At 52.7% G+C, this 16599-nt stretch overlaps 2 protein-coding genes across 3 annotated transcripts; one reads left to right on the top strand and one right to left on the bottom strand.

Moving 5' to 3' along the window:
- Positions 1-909: 909 nt before the first annotated feature.
- Positions 910-2782, bottom strand: GPR108 (G protein-coupled receptor 108). The gene is given in 7 exon segments (XM_036282233.1): positions 910-1025; positions 1424-1454; positions 1572-1685; positions 1760-1874; positions 1963-2039; positions 2601-2731; positions 2734-2782. Coding segments are annotated over 7 exon segments (633 nt in total).
- Positions 2783-7413: 4631 nt separating this feature from the next.
- On the top strand, positions 7414-16581 carry TRIP10 (thyroid hormone receptor interactor 10). Of its 2 annotated transcripts, XM_036241248.1 has the most exons (15): positions 7466-7522; positions 8675-8790; positions 8889-8945; positions 10006-10153; positions 10231-10293; positions 10526-10630; positions 10713-10841; positions 11351-11497; positions 11603-11797; positions 12786-12953; positions 13218-13327; positions 15394-15526; positions 15732-15877; positions 15956-16077; positions 16165-16564. In XM_036241248.1, exons 1-15 carry the CDS (start codon positions 7499-7501, stop codon positions 16311-16313), a joined length of 1812 nt encoding a protein of 603 aa, XP_036097141.1. In that variant the 5' UTR covers positions 7466-7498; the 3' UTR covers positions 16314-16564. The 2 variants fall into 2 exon arrangements, with proteins under 2 accessions (XP_036097140.1, XP_036097141.1); XM_036241247.1 differs by lacking the exon at positions 12786-12953 and having other exon boundaries at positions 7414-7522; positions 16165-16581.
- Positions 16582-16599: the final 18 nt, after the last annotated feature.

Here is a 16599-nt window from a genome sequence, read left to right as displayed (position 1 = left end):
TTCACCTTGCTCACCCAATTTCCTCACTCTGCAATGCCTTCCCACTTCCTTCTTTGGCTGGAGGATTTGTTCATCTGGGCCCCAGTTACACTTGTTTCCACTAGCAGGAAGCCTTGACCCCAGCCTGGTTCCCAACCCCTGTCCTGTGCCTGCAGCCCCCATTGGGAATGTTTCTCAAAGCTTCAAAAGGGGTCGTGGGTACTCCAGTTTAAGAGCGGGGGGGGGGGGGGACACAAAAGGCATTTTCGGAGTCTGTCCACAGGTGTGTGCACAAGTGCATCTGTAACCTTAGGTCACTCCTCGAGTTTCAGCAATCCACAGAAGGTTAGGCTACGTTGCTGGGCACTGCACTGAGCCAGACACTCATATGTGATACTCAATGACTCTCAGTTTACATGTGAGGAAACAGATTAAACCATTTATCCATTCTAGAGGAGGATGTCCATCTTCTTCTGAATGGGCTCTGGGAACACGGCTCCCAGGGAGTTGGGTGCCTTATGTGCACCGCCACCCCCCCTACTCACCCCCCACACTCTGGGTGAGAAGCTGGAGTGAAGAATGTGTGTGAGCAGAGAAGGAGGGTGAAAAAGCATGGTCCGAGATGGAGGGATGATCACAACAGCTCCTGCCCACTGGCTGTTTTGACTTTGGCCAGGTCTTGTGGAACCCAGAATCGGAACCCAGAATGGGTCATTCCAGAGGCGCACAGCAAAGCGGGCTAGGAGCTGAGGAGTGCCAGGCCCCGCCCCCGTGGCCCCCACCAAATCCAACCTCCAACCTTCTGGCCCCACCCCACTCCACCCCCAGGAGCAAGTGCCAGGCCATCCCCAGGATTGCCAGGCCCGGTCCACCCCACTTCTACCCAATCCATACCCAACGCCCCAGCCCCGCCCACTCCCCGCCCTGGGCTCAAGCTTGCTCAGGGTTGTTGCCTGCCTGCTGGAAGTTGTAACCTGTGGTGAACAAGGTGTGAGTGGAGCCCTCACAAAACGAGAGCTTGGGCAAGGGTGGGGGGCTCAGAGGCACTGCAGAAAGAGGGTTTAGGGAGGGTGTGCCAAGGGGCTATTTGTCCTCCCCTCAAAACGTCCCTCATGAATGAGAACGAGGTTCCTGCCATAGCATAGTAATGCCGAAACACCTTCAGCTTGGCCAGGTTCACTGCCACTGAGGGTGGGCACAGAGAGTGGGGGTCAGGGGCAGAGGCTGGCAGCAGGCCCAAGGGGAGAGGGATGGAGGTGGGCTAGGGACAGGGAGGACATAGGGCACAAAGTCTGAAGGGGGATGTCCAGCAAACAATGTAAGGGATAGAGAAGCAGGAGAGAGCAGTCAGAGGGGAGGGGAGGGATGTCAGGGGGTCAGCACGAAGGGCCTGGGGCAGGATGGGGGCTGGGGGCACAGCAGGTCCCAGGGAGCAGGGCCTCACCTTTCCTGTTGGGACCAGATGCCAGATGAACCTGGGAAGGAGTGGGGCACACAGGGAACAGTCAGTGCTGCCTCCATCCATGTCCATGGGGGGGCAGGGGGGCAGGGTCTGGGCCTGGGGGATGGTGGGGGCAGAGTCCTCAACAGACCACAGGAAAAAGGATAGCATCACAACAGATAAGATCCATCAGAAAGAGAAGTCCATAGTCAATGATGCCCTCCTCACAGGACTTGATGATTATGTAGCCCATGTTGGCCAGGACCTGTGGGGGCAGGAATGGGGTGGGTGGGCATTCTCCACATGTGCAGGCATGCCCACTTGGTGCCCCAGATGCACCAGTATCAGGATCATGATCCCAAAGATCTTCTCCTTGTCGGACAGGATGTATTTGACAAAAGCCCAGCCAGAACTGATCAGGGCAATGGTGATGAAGAGGAGGGCACCCTTCAGCCTAGAGGTCGGGGAAGGGGTGTGGTGAGATGGGGCACCCAGCCTTCCCCTGCCTGCTGCTCAATACCTTTCGGGCAGAAGTCACTCACAGGTGTGTGATGTAGTGCATGACAGCGAGGCCTTTGAAGGGGTGGCCCTGGCTGTTGTAGTTGTAGTAGGAGGTGGATGGATAAATGGACAGTGAGAGAGATGGGCAGTGGTTACAAATGGGTGGAGGGTGGTGGTTTAGGAATACGGACAATCATAGTCAGATGGGTGGCTAGAAAGTCAACTGAACTGATAATTATGATCAGGATGGTGAGTGGACTCAAAAAATGGACAGTCACATGCCTGGCTATGCAGGAGGCAGCCGATCGATGTCCTCTCTCATCAATGTCTCTCTCTCTCCTGCTCCCTTCCTCTCTCCCTAAAAGTAATAAAGAAAAATATTTTTAAAAATAAATGGACAGGCACAGCCCAATGGCTGGACTGAGGGATGGGCAGTCACAACCACAGGGAGGAAAGGTCATAGTTAGATGGATAGAGAGTGAAACAATTAGTCAGGTAGATAGTCACAGCTGTACAGATAGATGAAGTGGATGGACAGCTGGCCACAATGATAAAATGGATGGACACATGGAACTGCCAAGCCCAGGGACTGCAGTGATTTGGGGAGTGGCCTGTTCAGATCGCTTCCTGGACCCAGGGACCCCAGCCCACACCCTGCTCTGGGCCCAGGTTCTCACATATGAAAAAGGAGTGAGATACCCTTGGTGAAAGCCAGGGCTGCCATGAGCCAGTGGATCTTGAAGATGTTGTACCTGGCAGGGATGGTCAGGGACAGAAAGAGGTACGATACGTGAATGTAGAGCTAGAAAGGGGAATTTCTACTCTCAACAGAAAGCCCTCAGGTTTCTTCACCTGGATCATTACTGGGGAGGGGGCAGTGGGAGTGGGGTTCATGCTAGCTCTGGACTTGCAGAACCACTACTGGGCACCTCCAGCTCTCCCACACTCTAGCTAACCAACTCCCTTTCTAACTTTCCATCTCCCAAATGGGTACATCAGTGTTTTATTTCACAGCACAGCTACCAGGAAGATCTGATGAAGCTAAACTCAGCGTGGTGTACCTGGCCTGTAGTTAGAGCTCTGTGAACCTGCTGCCCTCTTGTCCACTCAATGTGTGACGTTGAATGGCTGCTCCTGTCCACGAATGGGTTGTAGCAGTTGTGGAAATTGAGGCTATATTGGCATTCCTTGGCCTTCAAGCCAATCACCACGTGGAACTGGGTGGTGGGGGCAGACGGAAGGGAAAGGAGGCCTCAGTTTAGGGTGAGGAGGAGCCTGAAGGCACTCACCGACACTTGGATGTCACTTCTTCAGGGAGACCTTCACCAGTCCTCTGAACCTAGCCCATCCCTTTTCCCCCCTAATTAAAATGTTTATGTAACCCGTAAGGTAAGGTGTGGCTCAGTGGACTGAGTGTCATCCCAGGGACTGAGAGGTCCTGGTTCGATTCCTGGTCAGGGCACATGCCTGGCTAGATCCCCAGTAGGGGGTGTGCAGGAGGCAGCCGATGGATGTTTCTCTCTGACATCAAAGTTTCTATTTCTCTCTTCCTTCCTCTCTCTCTAAAAAAATAAATAAATAAAACATTTTAAAAATTAAATAAAATGTTGATGCAAAAAAAAATTTTTTTAAATTTTAAATCAATAAAATGTTGATGGTTTCCTGTCTTGAACTCCGGAATCCAGCACACCTGGATTTGCATGCAGGCTCTGTCACTGAGCAAGCCACATACCTGAAGCCTGGGCAAACACCTGTAAAATTGGCTTTACAGGTGTGACATTTTTGCAGCATCCCCGAAAGGTGGCTACAAGGAAACAGACCCATGGGAATTGCTTTGCATGGTACATGGTACCCAGTGGGCATTTAATAAATGCTAGTTATTCGTTCTGACTGTGGGTACTGGGGCTGTCTTTTTTATTTTCTCTTTTTTAATTTTATTTTTGTTACAGATGTTTCTCCTTTTTTTCCCCATTGACAACCTCCTCCCTATCCCCCCCCGGGGGGGGGGGCTTTCTTATTCATTGCTATGCCCTTTCCCCCACCTCAACTCAGTGCCTCACACATATTGCATGAAATATTATTATTCCCATGTTCCAGATGAGAAAACTGAGGCTCAGAGAGATCAAAGGACTTGCCCAAGATCATATGGGTGAGATGCAGAGCTAAGATGTGAATCCAGAACTGGGGGGAGGTGGGCTTGGGCACCTGTGCACTTCACCCTCCTCCAGTAAACCCCTCAAAGCCCCTCACCACAGGGGTCTTCTCTTTCATTTCCTTAAGGCCCAGACACAGGAGGCTCTTAGGTTCACCTCCATGGAGCCCTTAGTGTAGAAACCGAAGCTGTTCAGCTGGTCGCTTCTCCCCCTGCAGGACACCAAGGAAACAGAAGCACTTTTGACTTCTCACCGGCCCAGCCCTAGGGCTCTGGTATGAGGCTCCCCAAGGGCCTCTGTCAGCCCCCTTCTGGCACCTCTTTATTTAGGACAACTCCAAAGGGGTGACAGCACAGGCTACGAGGGCCTCCCTGGAGGCTGTGTCCCCAAACCAATCCTAGGCAGGGCAGAATGGCTCCGGGTCCTTCCGCACTGTTCTGAAATTCCAGGAATAAGGCGTGGGGCACCTGGTAGTCCCTCCACTGGGTGAGTACCACCCTGAAAGCAGAGCTATTCATTCAGGTGTCTGGCCTTCAACTCCCGGACAACTTTTAGATCCCACACTGAGCCCTCAGAGTGCTTATTTCATCTGAGCCCCCAAGATCCCAATGAATGCCCAGAGGACCCCATTCTAGAACGAGTCCCCGGGGACTCTCCTGTATGGAGCCAAGGGTCATTAGCGCCCTCACAGCGATCCCAAGAATTTAGAGGGCTAAGAATCTGGGGGTCCGGGAAGATAAGGCTCCACCCCAGATGGGCGGGGCACGACCCCAGCGTGAGGCACCAGGCAACTCCTTCCGGAGGACTGAGGTGCTCCTGGGACGGGAACACTCCGGTCCTGGAAGGGGCGGGGTGGGGGTGGGGGACGCTGGACTGCTCCATCCCGCGTAAGGAGCCGGGGAAATAGGAAGAGACAACTCCAAGCCAGAGGCTTCTCTGGTACAAAACTGAGTCTCCCGCCCCAGATTGTCAGCGCCAGCCGGTGGAAGCGCCCAGAACAGCAGTCCAGCAGCAGCAGTAGAGGTAGCCTCTACTCCCACTCCGTGGCGTACCCGAGGCGAGCCCCCTCCTCGCGCTCTCTGCCGCCTCCAGAGCCACCGCGCCTGCCTACGGGTGAGCCAATCGCTGCACGGTTGGGGCCGACCTTGCGGCTTTTCCAGCCCACTTAGCCAGTCAGCGATTAGCTCCTTACAAATCCGCTCCTTCGGGACACCGAATGGACAGCACTGGCTCCCAATGGGAGTGCTGGTAACGCTTAACCCCGCCTTTACTTTCACCAATCACTAGAAAAATGGTCCCGGATGTTAATTTGATAAACAATCCATTAACCAATTGTAACAGATCTGATAGCCGACTCTTAAGGCATTCCTCCACCCACTCTTAACTGACAGACTGGCTCACGACTACCGTACCCAGAATGCAGAGGGAGCAGACAGCTCAACAAGGCATTAAGTAAACTACCTTTCCCAGGATTCCCAATTACGGGCTTTCACTTTCCTGACCTCGGGACGTGGCTCCTAGCCAGAGTTCAAGCTTTTGGTAAATAACGCGCATATGCTGAGGCCTATCCTGTTCTAATCTTTTTGATCAACCTAGAAGCCTAAACCTGGCCCCAGGCTAAATCTTGACCCTAAAATGACCTATGACCCCAGGCTGAGTCTCAGCCTCAGGTGAAGCTTCCTATCCCAGAATGAGGCAACTGGAGGCCCACCCCCAGATCCCAGGTTGGACTTGACTATGGGCTGAACTCTGACCACAATCTGAGTTCCCAAGCTGCAGCTAAACACCGACCTCAGCCTGAAACCCAAATTCCCCACACCCTTCTGACCTTCGACCTACACTGAACCTTCATCTGTGGTTAGGACCCTCACCTGGACTGAGAGCCCTGACCCCAGATGAGGCCAGACTGCTGAACCCTAGTTTGAGTGTTAGACCTCCAACTGGGTTGTTGACCCCTCTGTTAAGCCTCTGACCCATCTGAGATTTCATCCCAACTTCATTCCCAACCTGGCATAAGTCCCAATTCCAATCTGAGTTTGAGACGAGAGTTGAGACCCTAATCTTAGGCTGAGGTACAGTGTCCAGACCCCAGCCTAGCCCAAATTCTGGAGCACAGCCTACTTAGCAACTTGAGGTTTTCTAGCTCAGAAGCCACCAGCAGGTGGGGCCAGGTCCCCGTAGAGCAGTGGTTCTCAACCTTCCTAAAGCCGCGATACAGTTCCTTATGTTGTGGTGACCCCCAACCATAAAATTTTCATTGCTACTTCATAACTGTAATTTTGCTACTGTTATGAATCGCCATAGGAAATATGTATTTTCCAATGGTCTTAGGCGACCCCTGTGAAAGGGTCGTTAGACTCCCAAAGGGGTCACGACCCACAGGTTGAGAACTGATATGGTGTAGCGCCATCTCTCCCAGTTAGGGCTCCAGGAGCTCACTGGTATGTGTACCGGGCGTCTGGGAGTTCAGAGCCTAACTTGTCCCTTGGGCCAGAGCTCCTAGCCCCAGCAGAGCATCTGTAACTTCTGTATCCACAGAGAAAGCAATAAACGCGGAAGAGGATAAGGGTGGGAGCTGCTGGGATCTCTCCTCTTTCATCCCAGTGCCTCAAAGGGATTAACAAAGTGTAAACAAACTTTTATGAGGGAGCCAAAGACTTCCCAGCTCCAGGCCCAAGTATGGAGGGAGGGGCGGAATCGGAATCCCATTACAGACAATTAAACCTAATTGGGCCTTGATGGATGCGATTGAAAAATGGGCAGATGCAAACGCGAACAGGACGGAAACCGAGGAAAGGCCTGGGCCCGGTGTCCCAAGGACGGTCCGTCCTCAGTTTCCCAATGCAGATTTTAGGGGGGGGGGGGGAGGCAGGATGCGGTGGGGGAGCTAATGGACCCGGCCTTGGCGGAGGCTAGTCCTGGACAGATCGAAGTCCTCCTATCCGCCCTGTGGCCGGAGGGACAAGACCATTAGTGGGATGAGCATAGACGTCTGGAGCCGCGCCGGCCCGCAAGAGCTTAGCGACCTCAGGTTCTCCCTGCGAAAGGGTGGGGGAAGGACCTCTTGGATGGGGTTTTAGTGTCTTGACACTTTAAGGAATAGTTGAAGGGAAAGAGTAAAGTTAGAACGGGGCATGGGTAGGGGCCCGGGGATTTGGAAAAGGGGTGGTGGTCCTTTAAGGTGTCTGTCCAGTTCCATCCCACGACCCCGCCTTTGGGTTCTGTGCTGGAGATCCGCGCGGACCGGGGCGTGGCAGAGCCGAGAGTAGGCGGGGCCTTGGCGGGGCGGGGCCTTGGCGGGGCCGGGCCGGGCCGGGCGCCCAGCCTCAGGCTGAGTCTCCCCGCGGCGGGCGGCCGGGACCGGGCGAGGCAGGCGGCGGGGACCGGGAGCGGCGGCTTCGGTGGCGGCCTCGGCGGGAGCAGCATGGATTGGGGCACCGAGCTGTGGGTGAGTCCAATCGGCCTGGCTCCAAGTTCTTCTCTTACTGGGGTCCAGACACCCCCTTTGCCCCTGCAATACCTTAGTCGAGGCTCCATGCTTTCTCTTCCACCGATCCCTGTAGTCCCAGTTCCGCCCTCTCTTGGAGTTTCCCGGGGCGTCTCAGGACGCTCGGGGGCGAGGGGCGACCTTGCAAGTAGGGCGTAGGGAAACTGAGGCACGGGTTCTGAGTGAGGAGGAGGAAGAATTCCCAGGACCAGGCCGGAGCGGCCGAGCGAGGTCACCTATTTTGAGCACCCAGGCTGGGCGGGCGGCTTATCTTACGGCCCCTGGGTTCCTGCCCGCCGCCCGCCTGTCCGGCTGATGAGGGGGAGGGGACCCTCTGGCCTCTTTCGACCCCACGTGGGACCTAGAAGTCCTGACTGCCCTTTCCGTCACCTCCAATCAACACCTAGGGGCTTGGGACACTCTAGTGGGGGAAGGGGCGATGAGGCTCTGCCTCCATTCCAGGCACAGGGAGGGGCCGCCCCCAGACAGCCTCTAACCTCAGTTCTGGAAGCCCCAGGAATTTCCCCCTATTCTAGCAAGGACCTCCGACCCCTCCTTTCTTGGGGCGGTGGCATCTCTGAGTTCCCCGGTGCAGCGAGGTAACTACATCGCCCCCCTCCTCAACTCTGGGATTTCTTTTGGAGGTGCAGTGGAGTTAGTGGGGAAAACTGAGTACATCGGAGTACCCAGGGAGTATGAAGACCCGAGAAACTTGGTGCCTTCCCCCTGGCCATTCTGCTCTCCCTCCATCCCCTAGATGCGGGGAACCCGGCCCCTTTAGCCCTGACTCACGCCGGGCCGGCCGGATTTTCCGGAATCTGGGGGGATTAGGGGAGTAGTAGCAAGGGGAGTGGCCCTGCCCAGTTCCACACCCCTCTTGGCGGTCCGGAGACCGAGACCCTGCGGTCCGGCTGAGGCCCCGCCCCTGTTCCCTGGCCCTTCCCGGGAAGGGGAGGGGGTTCCCGCTGGTTTCCTGCCTCCCCTCCACCGCCTGCAGCCGCGCCAGGGCGGGTCGGGAAGCCACTCCTCGGAGCTCAGAGCCTTGAGGCTCCCTGGTGTCTGGCTTCGGGGTCTTGACCTGGTCCTCCCCCGCCCCCCACCCACCCCTGTCAGGATCAATTTGAGGTGATAGAGCGGCACACGCAGTGGGGGCTGGACCTGTTGGACAGATATGTGAAGTTCGTGAAAGAGCGGACGGAGGTGGAGCAGGCTTATGCGAAGCAGCTGCGGTGAGACCCTAGGGTGGACATGCCCTGGGGCTAGAGGGTACGGTTAGGGTGCTGGGGGCTCAGCTTTCCTGTCTCTCTCTCTCTCTCTCCCCTTATAGGAACCTGGTGAAAAAATATCTGCCCAAGAGACCTGCCAAAGATGACCCTGAATCCAAGTAAGGATGGAAAGAGAAAGGGGTATGGAGCTAGATTTGGGGGGGGGGGGTCAGGGGGCATTGGTCCCACTTTCTTTCCCTTAGTTGGGACTCTCAAGAGGTCCCTCACCTCTAATCTCTATTCCCACCCGGAGTTAGGAGCATAGGCTCTGGCCAGTGTGGCTCAGTTGGTTGGAGTATTGTCTCCTACACCAGAAGGTGGCCAGTTCAATTTCTCATCAGGACACTAGATTGTGTGTTTAATCCTGGTTGGGGCATTTGCAGGAGGCAACAGATTGATGTTTCTCTCTCTCTCTCTCTCTCTCTCTCTCTCTCTCTGAAATCAATTAAAAAAATTAAAAAGAAAATAAAAAGTATAGGTACAGGCTCCAGAGTACCAGGGCTGGAATCCTAAATCCACAACTTTCTACCCGAACTGCTTTGGGCACTTGGCTCAAGTTTTCTGCTTCATTTCCCCCCACCTATCAAATGGGGGAGGCTCCAGTAGTTACTAAATGAGTGACTCTGGGCAAGTGACTTAACTTTTGTGCCTGTTTTCTTCATCTGAGAAATGGACATGATGACCATGACTTTGTGGGGGCCTACGTGAAGATCAACTGAATTAATGTGTTAAAACAGTGCCCAGCCCACATGGGTTTCCTGTTCAGAACCCAAAAAATTGTATAAATTAAAAGTTTTTCTGGTAACTTATTTGGAGGCCACCTCTGACTTGAACTCAACTTGGTGTGGATCAGGTTAATTATGGGTTTGGTTTTTATCCCACTTAGTGTGAATATTAATACTTCTCTCTGCAAAAACATTTATAGTGTTTGATTACAGGGTGTTGCCCCTGACCCCACTGGGGTGATGCAGAAAAGATAGTGTAAGCATCATATCTCCTTTCTAAAACCCTCAAAATTCTGAGTTCTGAAATGCATCCCATTCAAGGGTTAGGGTTAAGAGAAATGGGCCAGAATTTGTCATTGCTTCAGGGGTGAACGTCTTGGCACTTACCTTTTCTCATATGGAGGTGGGTCCTGGGGTCTGACCTTGGCTCCCTTGCCCCCCCTCCCCCCCCCAGGTTCAGCCAGCAGCAGTCCTTTCTGCAGATTCTCCAGGAGGTAAATGACTTTGCAGGCCAGAGGGAGCTGGTGGCTGAGAACCTCAGTGTCCACGTGTGTCTTGAGCTGGCTAAGTATTCGCAGGAGATGAAACAGGAGAGAAAGATGGTGAGTGGTCTCCTCCCTGGGTCTGCCTGAGGACCACTGCCATGACCCAGGTGAGCCTATCGCTCCTCTTTCCACAGCACTTCCAAGAAGGCCGTCGGGCCCAGCAGCAGCTGGAAAGTGGCTTCAAACAGCTGGAGAATGTGAGTTTGTGGGTGTGGAGGGTGGCTCTGGTCCCAGGGAGCAGGGTTGGAGTTGCTGACCCACAGAGTTTCCCCCTTTGTCTGGCCAGGACACCCTCTCCCCTGAAGGTTTCCAGAATGCCCATTGCCCCCATTTGCTGGGTGACTTCCTGCCAGTCCCTGAAATCTTAGCTTCCTATATCCCCTTGCCTTCAGGGATGGCAGCTCCTTCATTCTGGTTCTGTCTTCACAGAGTAAGCGTAAATTTGAGCGGGACTGCCGGGAAGCCGAGAAAGCAGCCCAGAACGCGGAGCGGCTAGACCAGGATATCAATGCCACCAAGGCCGATGTGGAAAAGGTGATTGTGGTGTCTGGGACAGGCTTAGAGGGGGTGAGATTGGGTCATACCTGCCAGTGACCTCCACCTTTATATTCCTCAGGCCAAGCAACAAGCCCACCTTCGGAGTCATATGGCAGAAGAAAGCAAAAATGAGTATGCAGCCCAACTACAGCGTTTCAACCGAGACCAGGCCCACTTCTATTTTTCCCAGATGCCCCAGATATTTGATGTGAGTGCTCCAAACCCCCCACCTTCCTGAAAAAACCCCACTGTTAACCATTTGCTACACTTTTGTCAAAACCCTAGCTGCAATGTCCTAATCTCTAAATTTAAAAGGATTTACAGGCAAGTAGTAATAGTGAGCTCTGTTTTACTGAAGCTGCTCCTTTTGCCAGGGATGCCTTTCTTTGCTTTTGGACATCCTATTCTTCTAAGCTCCAGCTGTAACAACCCCTCTGAAAGATCCTGAATTTTCCCTCTTTTTTTTCAGCCTTATATTCCACTCTCTGTCCTAAACCTGGGATTGACAGTATCTGAGCTGTCTGCTTTTTCTTCAAAGCCCTGGCTCCATTGTCACCTCCTCTGAGAAGCCTTTCTTGACTCCCTAGGCAAGGGGGGTGGGTTTCTTTAAAGTCCCTTTTGAAACCACCCTGGCCCCTTGTCTCTCCCTTGACCACCTTGGGGTGGAATTGTCTGTGCTCTGGTCTCTCCATTAGTATCCCTGCCCTGTCCCTGTAGAAGCTGCAGGACATGGATGAGCGCCGGGCCACCCACCTGGGAGCTGGATACGGGCTGCTGTCAGAGGCTGAGCTGCAGGTGCTGCCTATCATCACCAAGTGTTTGGAGGGCATGAAGGTGGCTGCAGCTGCTGTAGACAGCAAGAATGTGGGTGCCTGGTCCTGGGCCAGTGGGTTGTGGGGTGGGCAGGTGGATGTCGAAGGCTAGGCACCTAGTCTTACCTCTGACTGCCCTCCCCCCTCCTCCCTACAGGACTCCCAGGTCCTAATTGAGCTGCACAAGTCAGGCTTCGCCCGCCCTGGCGACGTGGAATTCGAAGATTTCAGCCAGCCCATGAACCGAGCACCCTCGGACAGTAGCCTGGGCACCCCCTCAGATGGACGGCCTGAGCTGCGAGGCCCAGCCCGCAGCCGCGCCAAACGCTGGCCCTTTGGCAAGAAGAACAAGGTGGGGGCCGGGGCTCTTGGGAAGGGGATAAGAGTGAGTGGGGACTGCGGGGGGTGGGGGGGCACTGAGTCAGTCCCAGCCGCTGGAACGATGAGTCCTGGGCAGGAATTTTCCTCTTGGCTGCCGGCCCAGGCTAGAGGGAAAGTGGTGATTGGCCTGGGAGTCCCCTGAGGCTGACGGGGCCAGGAAAGGGGGGTGGCGGCTGTGGTATCTGTCTGCTGCTTCTCAGGATGCTAGGAGAAGACCTACTTGTGGGATTTAGGCCTGGGTGAGGGCTCAGATGCTAGCCCTGGGGACTCCCCCTGGGTCTCTCCATTCCACTTACGGGGCTGGGCCCCTACTTTCAGGCTGTTTCTTGGGTTTTTTGCTTTACAATGTCAAGCACATACCTGGTTTAGGACACTCCTGGTTTATACCTTCAACAACTACCCCTCCCTAGTTTATACCTTTGGTCTTTAATACCCCACTTCAATTTATGTATGGCATTCCCCCTACCCGGCTGAAACCCCACCTGTAATCCTGATATTTCATGCCTTTGACCCTTTTCTCAGCTTGCCCTTGACTTCTGTGGCCCCATATCTGTATGAGACCTTGATTTCTGCATGTACCTCTATCCACGTTCTAGACTGTGAACCCAGAAAGCTAGGGTCGCAGGGAGCAGAAACATGGGCTTCCCTGCACCCTCAGACCCCATCCTAGGTGCTGGACATGGGATGCAGGGGGTGTGGGAATTACTGGGGGAGGGAGGGGTCTGGCCTTCTGGTTCACAGTCTAATATCCTCCCTGCCACCTCCCAGATTTTTGTGTTCTTTGCATGCATTTTCTGTGTGTGATTGTTCATCTTGAGTTGTGGTTTTCTTACCGTTTTTTTTCTTTTCTCCATTTCATTTTTTCCTTTATTGCGTCCCTCCATCCGTCCACATTTGTACTCATTCTCTGTATTATCCCACCCCTCCTGACGCACCTCTTCCACGGTCCCCACCGGTAGCCGCGTCCCCCACCCCTCTCCCCCCTGGGGGGCCCCCTGCCCTCGGCATTGCCTAATGGACCCCCGTCCCCCCGCTCCGGCCTCGACCCCTTGGCCATACTGAGTGAGATCAGTAAGTCTGTCAAACCGCGGCTAGCATCCTTCCGCAGCCTTCGAGGCAGCCGTGGGGTAAGTGAGGCCTCCAGGGGAGGAGGAGGGGGCGGCCCCAGCCTGCCCAGCGGCCGGGAGGCGGGACCCTGGGCTCGCTTCCTGCTGCTGGCTGGACCCTCTCTTCCCGTTGCGTGATTCGGACCTGCTTTGCTCAGTGCATGGCCTTGCCCCCCAAGAGCCTTGGGTGGGGAGGAAGGTGGACTTGGTGTGTCTTATGAGTGTCTTAGAGCCTGGAAGCTGAGACTCCAGGATCCCAAACTCGGTTCTCTTTCTACCTCGCAGACAGTGGTGACTGAGGATTTTAGCCACTTGCCCCCAGAGCAGCAGAGAAAGCGGCTTCAACAGCAGCTGGAGGAACGTAATCGTGAACTACAGAAGGAGGTTGACCAGAGGTAAGGTGAGAGGGAGGCAGTAAAGAAGAAAATAAAATAATAATTACAGAGGCTCCTCGACTTACATGGGGTTACATCCAACAAACACATCATAAATTGAAAGTACCGAAAGTCAGAATGCATTTAGTACTACGTTGCATGGTATCGGTTGTTTACCTTCATGAATGTGACTGAATGGGAGATGTGGCTCTCTGCCAGCATCATGACAGAGTATCATACTGCATATTGCTAGCCCTAAAAAAGGTCAGAATTTGAAGTATAGTTTCTACTGAATGTGTAGTTTTTGCACCATTGTTAAGTTGAAAATCGTAAGTCTAACCGTGGTAAGTCAGGGACTGTCTGTACATTGAAATGGTACTCAAACATCTCCCCCAAAGCCCAAGCCCTGATGGTTATATAGGCGATTCCAACCCCACTTATAAGAAACAGTTACTTCCCATCTTATACAACTCCTTCCAACACACAGAAAATGAGTGAACGCCACCAGCACATTTTGGAGGCTGGTGGAATCTCAATTTCAAAATCAGTTAGCAAGGATTCAAGAATATAAAATGGTCTCGTTTTACTTCACTTTATGATCTTAGCAAAGTCCTAACCAAACAAATCCAGTGGTGTATTTTAAAACTAATACGTCACGCGGTGGTGATGGTTGCACAAGTGTGAATGTACGTCATGCTATGCAACTGTACATTTGCCATAAATGAACCAAAAATGGTTTAAATGGGAATTTTTATGTTCTGTATATTTTATCATAATAAATTTTTTTTAAAAAGACTTTTAAAAATCATGAGCAGTTGGGTGTTACCCCGTTACTCCATTAATGCAAAGATGGCTCAATAAAAAAAAAGTCAGTTTCATTAATTGACTAAAAAAGAAAAAACATGGTTATCTGTTTACTAACTCAGACACTTAAAATATTAACAATAAAAATATCTGCCAGATTAAAAAAAGAAAAATTTACTCATTCTTTCATTCTTTCCAAGCAGCAAGATTCTCTTCCCAGTCCTTACATAATAGAAATGACGTTTGCCACTTGCAGACAGGCAAATAAATTATATTTTGCCATCTTGTACAAAATGGCTTTTATTGGTGTAAATTCCATTAGGAATGTCATAGTTCCTGAGTTTTTATGGTGTAGGGGTTAAGGTGCATGCTCTGGAGTCGAGACAGATTGGCTTTGAATTCTGGCTGTTTTGCCTCTCTGTGCCTCCGTTTCTGCTTCTATAACATGGTTCATATTAGGACTGGAAAGAAGTTGAACCCAGGTTTGAATTTTCCAGAAATCTATGCTCATAACTATTACTGCTTATATATATATATATAGTCATGGAGGAGGTAGGGACCAGGAACTGATGATAATAACCCCTGGCATTTATAGAGTACTTACCGAATGCCAGGCACTATTCCAAACCCTTTACATGGATTCGCTGGAGTTCCAAGTTTTCCTGAGAGACCTTGTATGAGCAGAGGCAGGATCCTGACTGCCTTGCTTAGAACAGTGCCTGCCATGCAACCCTCAATGTGTATCTGAATAAATAAAGGCACTTTTCTAATCTTCATAACCATTCCCATGAGATGTATGTATTGTTATCCTCATTTTCAAGGTTAGCATACTGAGACAGGTTCAGTAACAACCCAAACTGAACAACGAGGAAATGCCCAGACTGGGATTCAAGGCCAGGCAGTGAAACACTAGTATGTAAGCTTTAACCATTGTCTTTTATTTTTTTAATCCTCACCTGAGGATGTTTTTCCATTCATTTTCAGACAGAGTGGGAGGGAGAGATAGAGAAACATCAATGTGAGAGAGACACATCCATTGGTTGCCTCCGCATGAGCCCATCCAGGGCCGGGCACCAAACTGCAACCCCGCAACCGAGACACATGCCCTTGACTGAATTGAACCTGAGACTCTTTGGTCCGCGGGCCAATGCTCTAACTGCTGAACCAAACCAGCCAGGGTAACCTCCGTCTTTGGCTATTGGATTCATGAAGCAAAGCCCATATTTTTTGCATGTTAAATCACATGTGGCTGTTTCTCATCAGTCTGGCTTGTCTGGTCCTAGGGAAGCTCTGAAGAAAATGAAGGACGTGTATGAAAAGACACCCCAGATGGGGGACCCCGCCAGCTTGGAGCCCCAGATTGCAGAAACCCTGAACAACATTGAACGGCTGAAATTGGAAGTGCAGAAATATGAGGTCAGGGAAGACCCTGGGGAGGGGCGGGGGCCGACCAGTCTGGCTGAGTCACTGCCTGGGGGACAGGGAGGTGTTGTGGGGAGGCTCCAGCTGTTTCTCATCACAGCTTTGGGTGTGCATGGGTGATCTTAGAAAACATCTGAGCCCAGAGCAGGCTGACCCCAGAGCCTTGCCCTGGAACTGACCAATGGTCCCCTCCTCTCAGGCTTGGCTGGCAGAAGCTGAGAGCCGGGTCCTGAGCAACCGGGGGGACAGCTTGAGCCGACATACCCGGCCTCCAGACCCCCCAGCTAGCGCCCCACCTGACAGCAGCAGCAGCAGCAACAGTGGATCACAGGAGAACAAGGAGAGGTAAGTGGGGTGGCCACAGTGGGTCTGTCCCCTGGGGCATGGGAGGCCTGTCTTCACCTTCTTTACTCTCCCCTACAGCTCTGAAGAGCCCCCCTTGGAGGAAGGCCAGGATACCCCCATCTACACAGAGTTTGATGAGGATTTTGAGGAGGAGTCTGCATCCCCTATAGGTCACTGTGTGGCCATCTACCAGTTTGAAGGTGAGCATCAGTTGCTTGGGTAGGGGTGGGGGTGTCTGTCTAGGTTCTGTTTAAATTCACATGAGCCCACCATCACTCCCATGACAGGGTCCAGTGAAGGCACCATCTCCATGGCTGAGGGTGAAGACCTGAGTCTCATGGAAGAGGACAAAGGTGATGGCTGGACTCGGGTCAGGCGGAAACAGGGAGGCGAAGGCTATGTGCCCACCTCCTACCTCCGAGTCACGCTCAACTGAACCCTGCCAGAGGTGGAAGGAGGGGGACTGTTGGCTGCTGCTTCTGGGCCACGGGGGGCCCTAGGACCTATGCACTTTATTTCTGCCCCCGTGGCTTCAGCTGAGACCTGTGTAACCTGCTGCCCCCCACCTCCACCCCACTCCTCACCTCAGATGGACCCGCTGTGCCTTCTACCATTGATGTACATACTCATGTTTTAAATCTTTTCTTCCTGCCACTTGGCTAGGGCTGTTTTGTTTTATATATAAATATATTAAAAAAAATTATGTAAAGTTCTTGGAGTCC

This window comes from Molossus molossus, unplaced genomic scaffold (genome assembly GCF_014108415.1).
Source record: "Molossus molossus isolate mMolMol1 unplaced genomic scaffold, mMolMol1.p scaffold_m16_p_4, whole genome shotgun sequence".
Taxonomy (NCBI): Eukaryota; Metazoa; Chordata; class Mammalia; order Chiroptera; family Molossidae; genus Molossus; species Molossus molossus.
The sequence above is the reverse complement of the archived record's forward strand: the minus strand, read 5'-3'. Positions and strand labels throughout refer to the sequence as shown.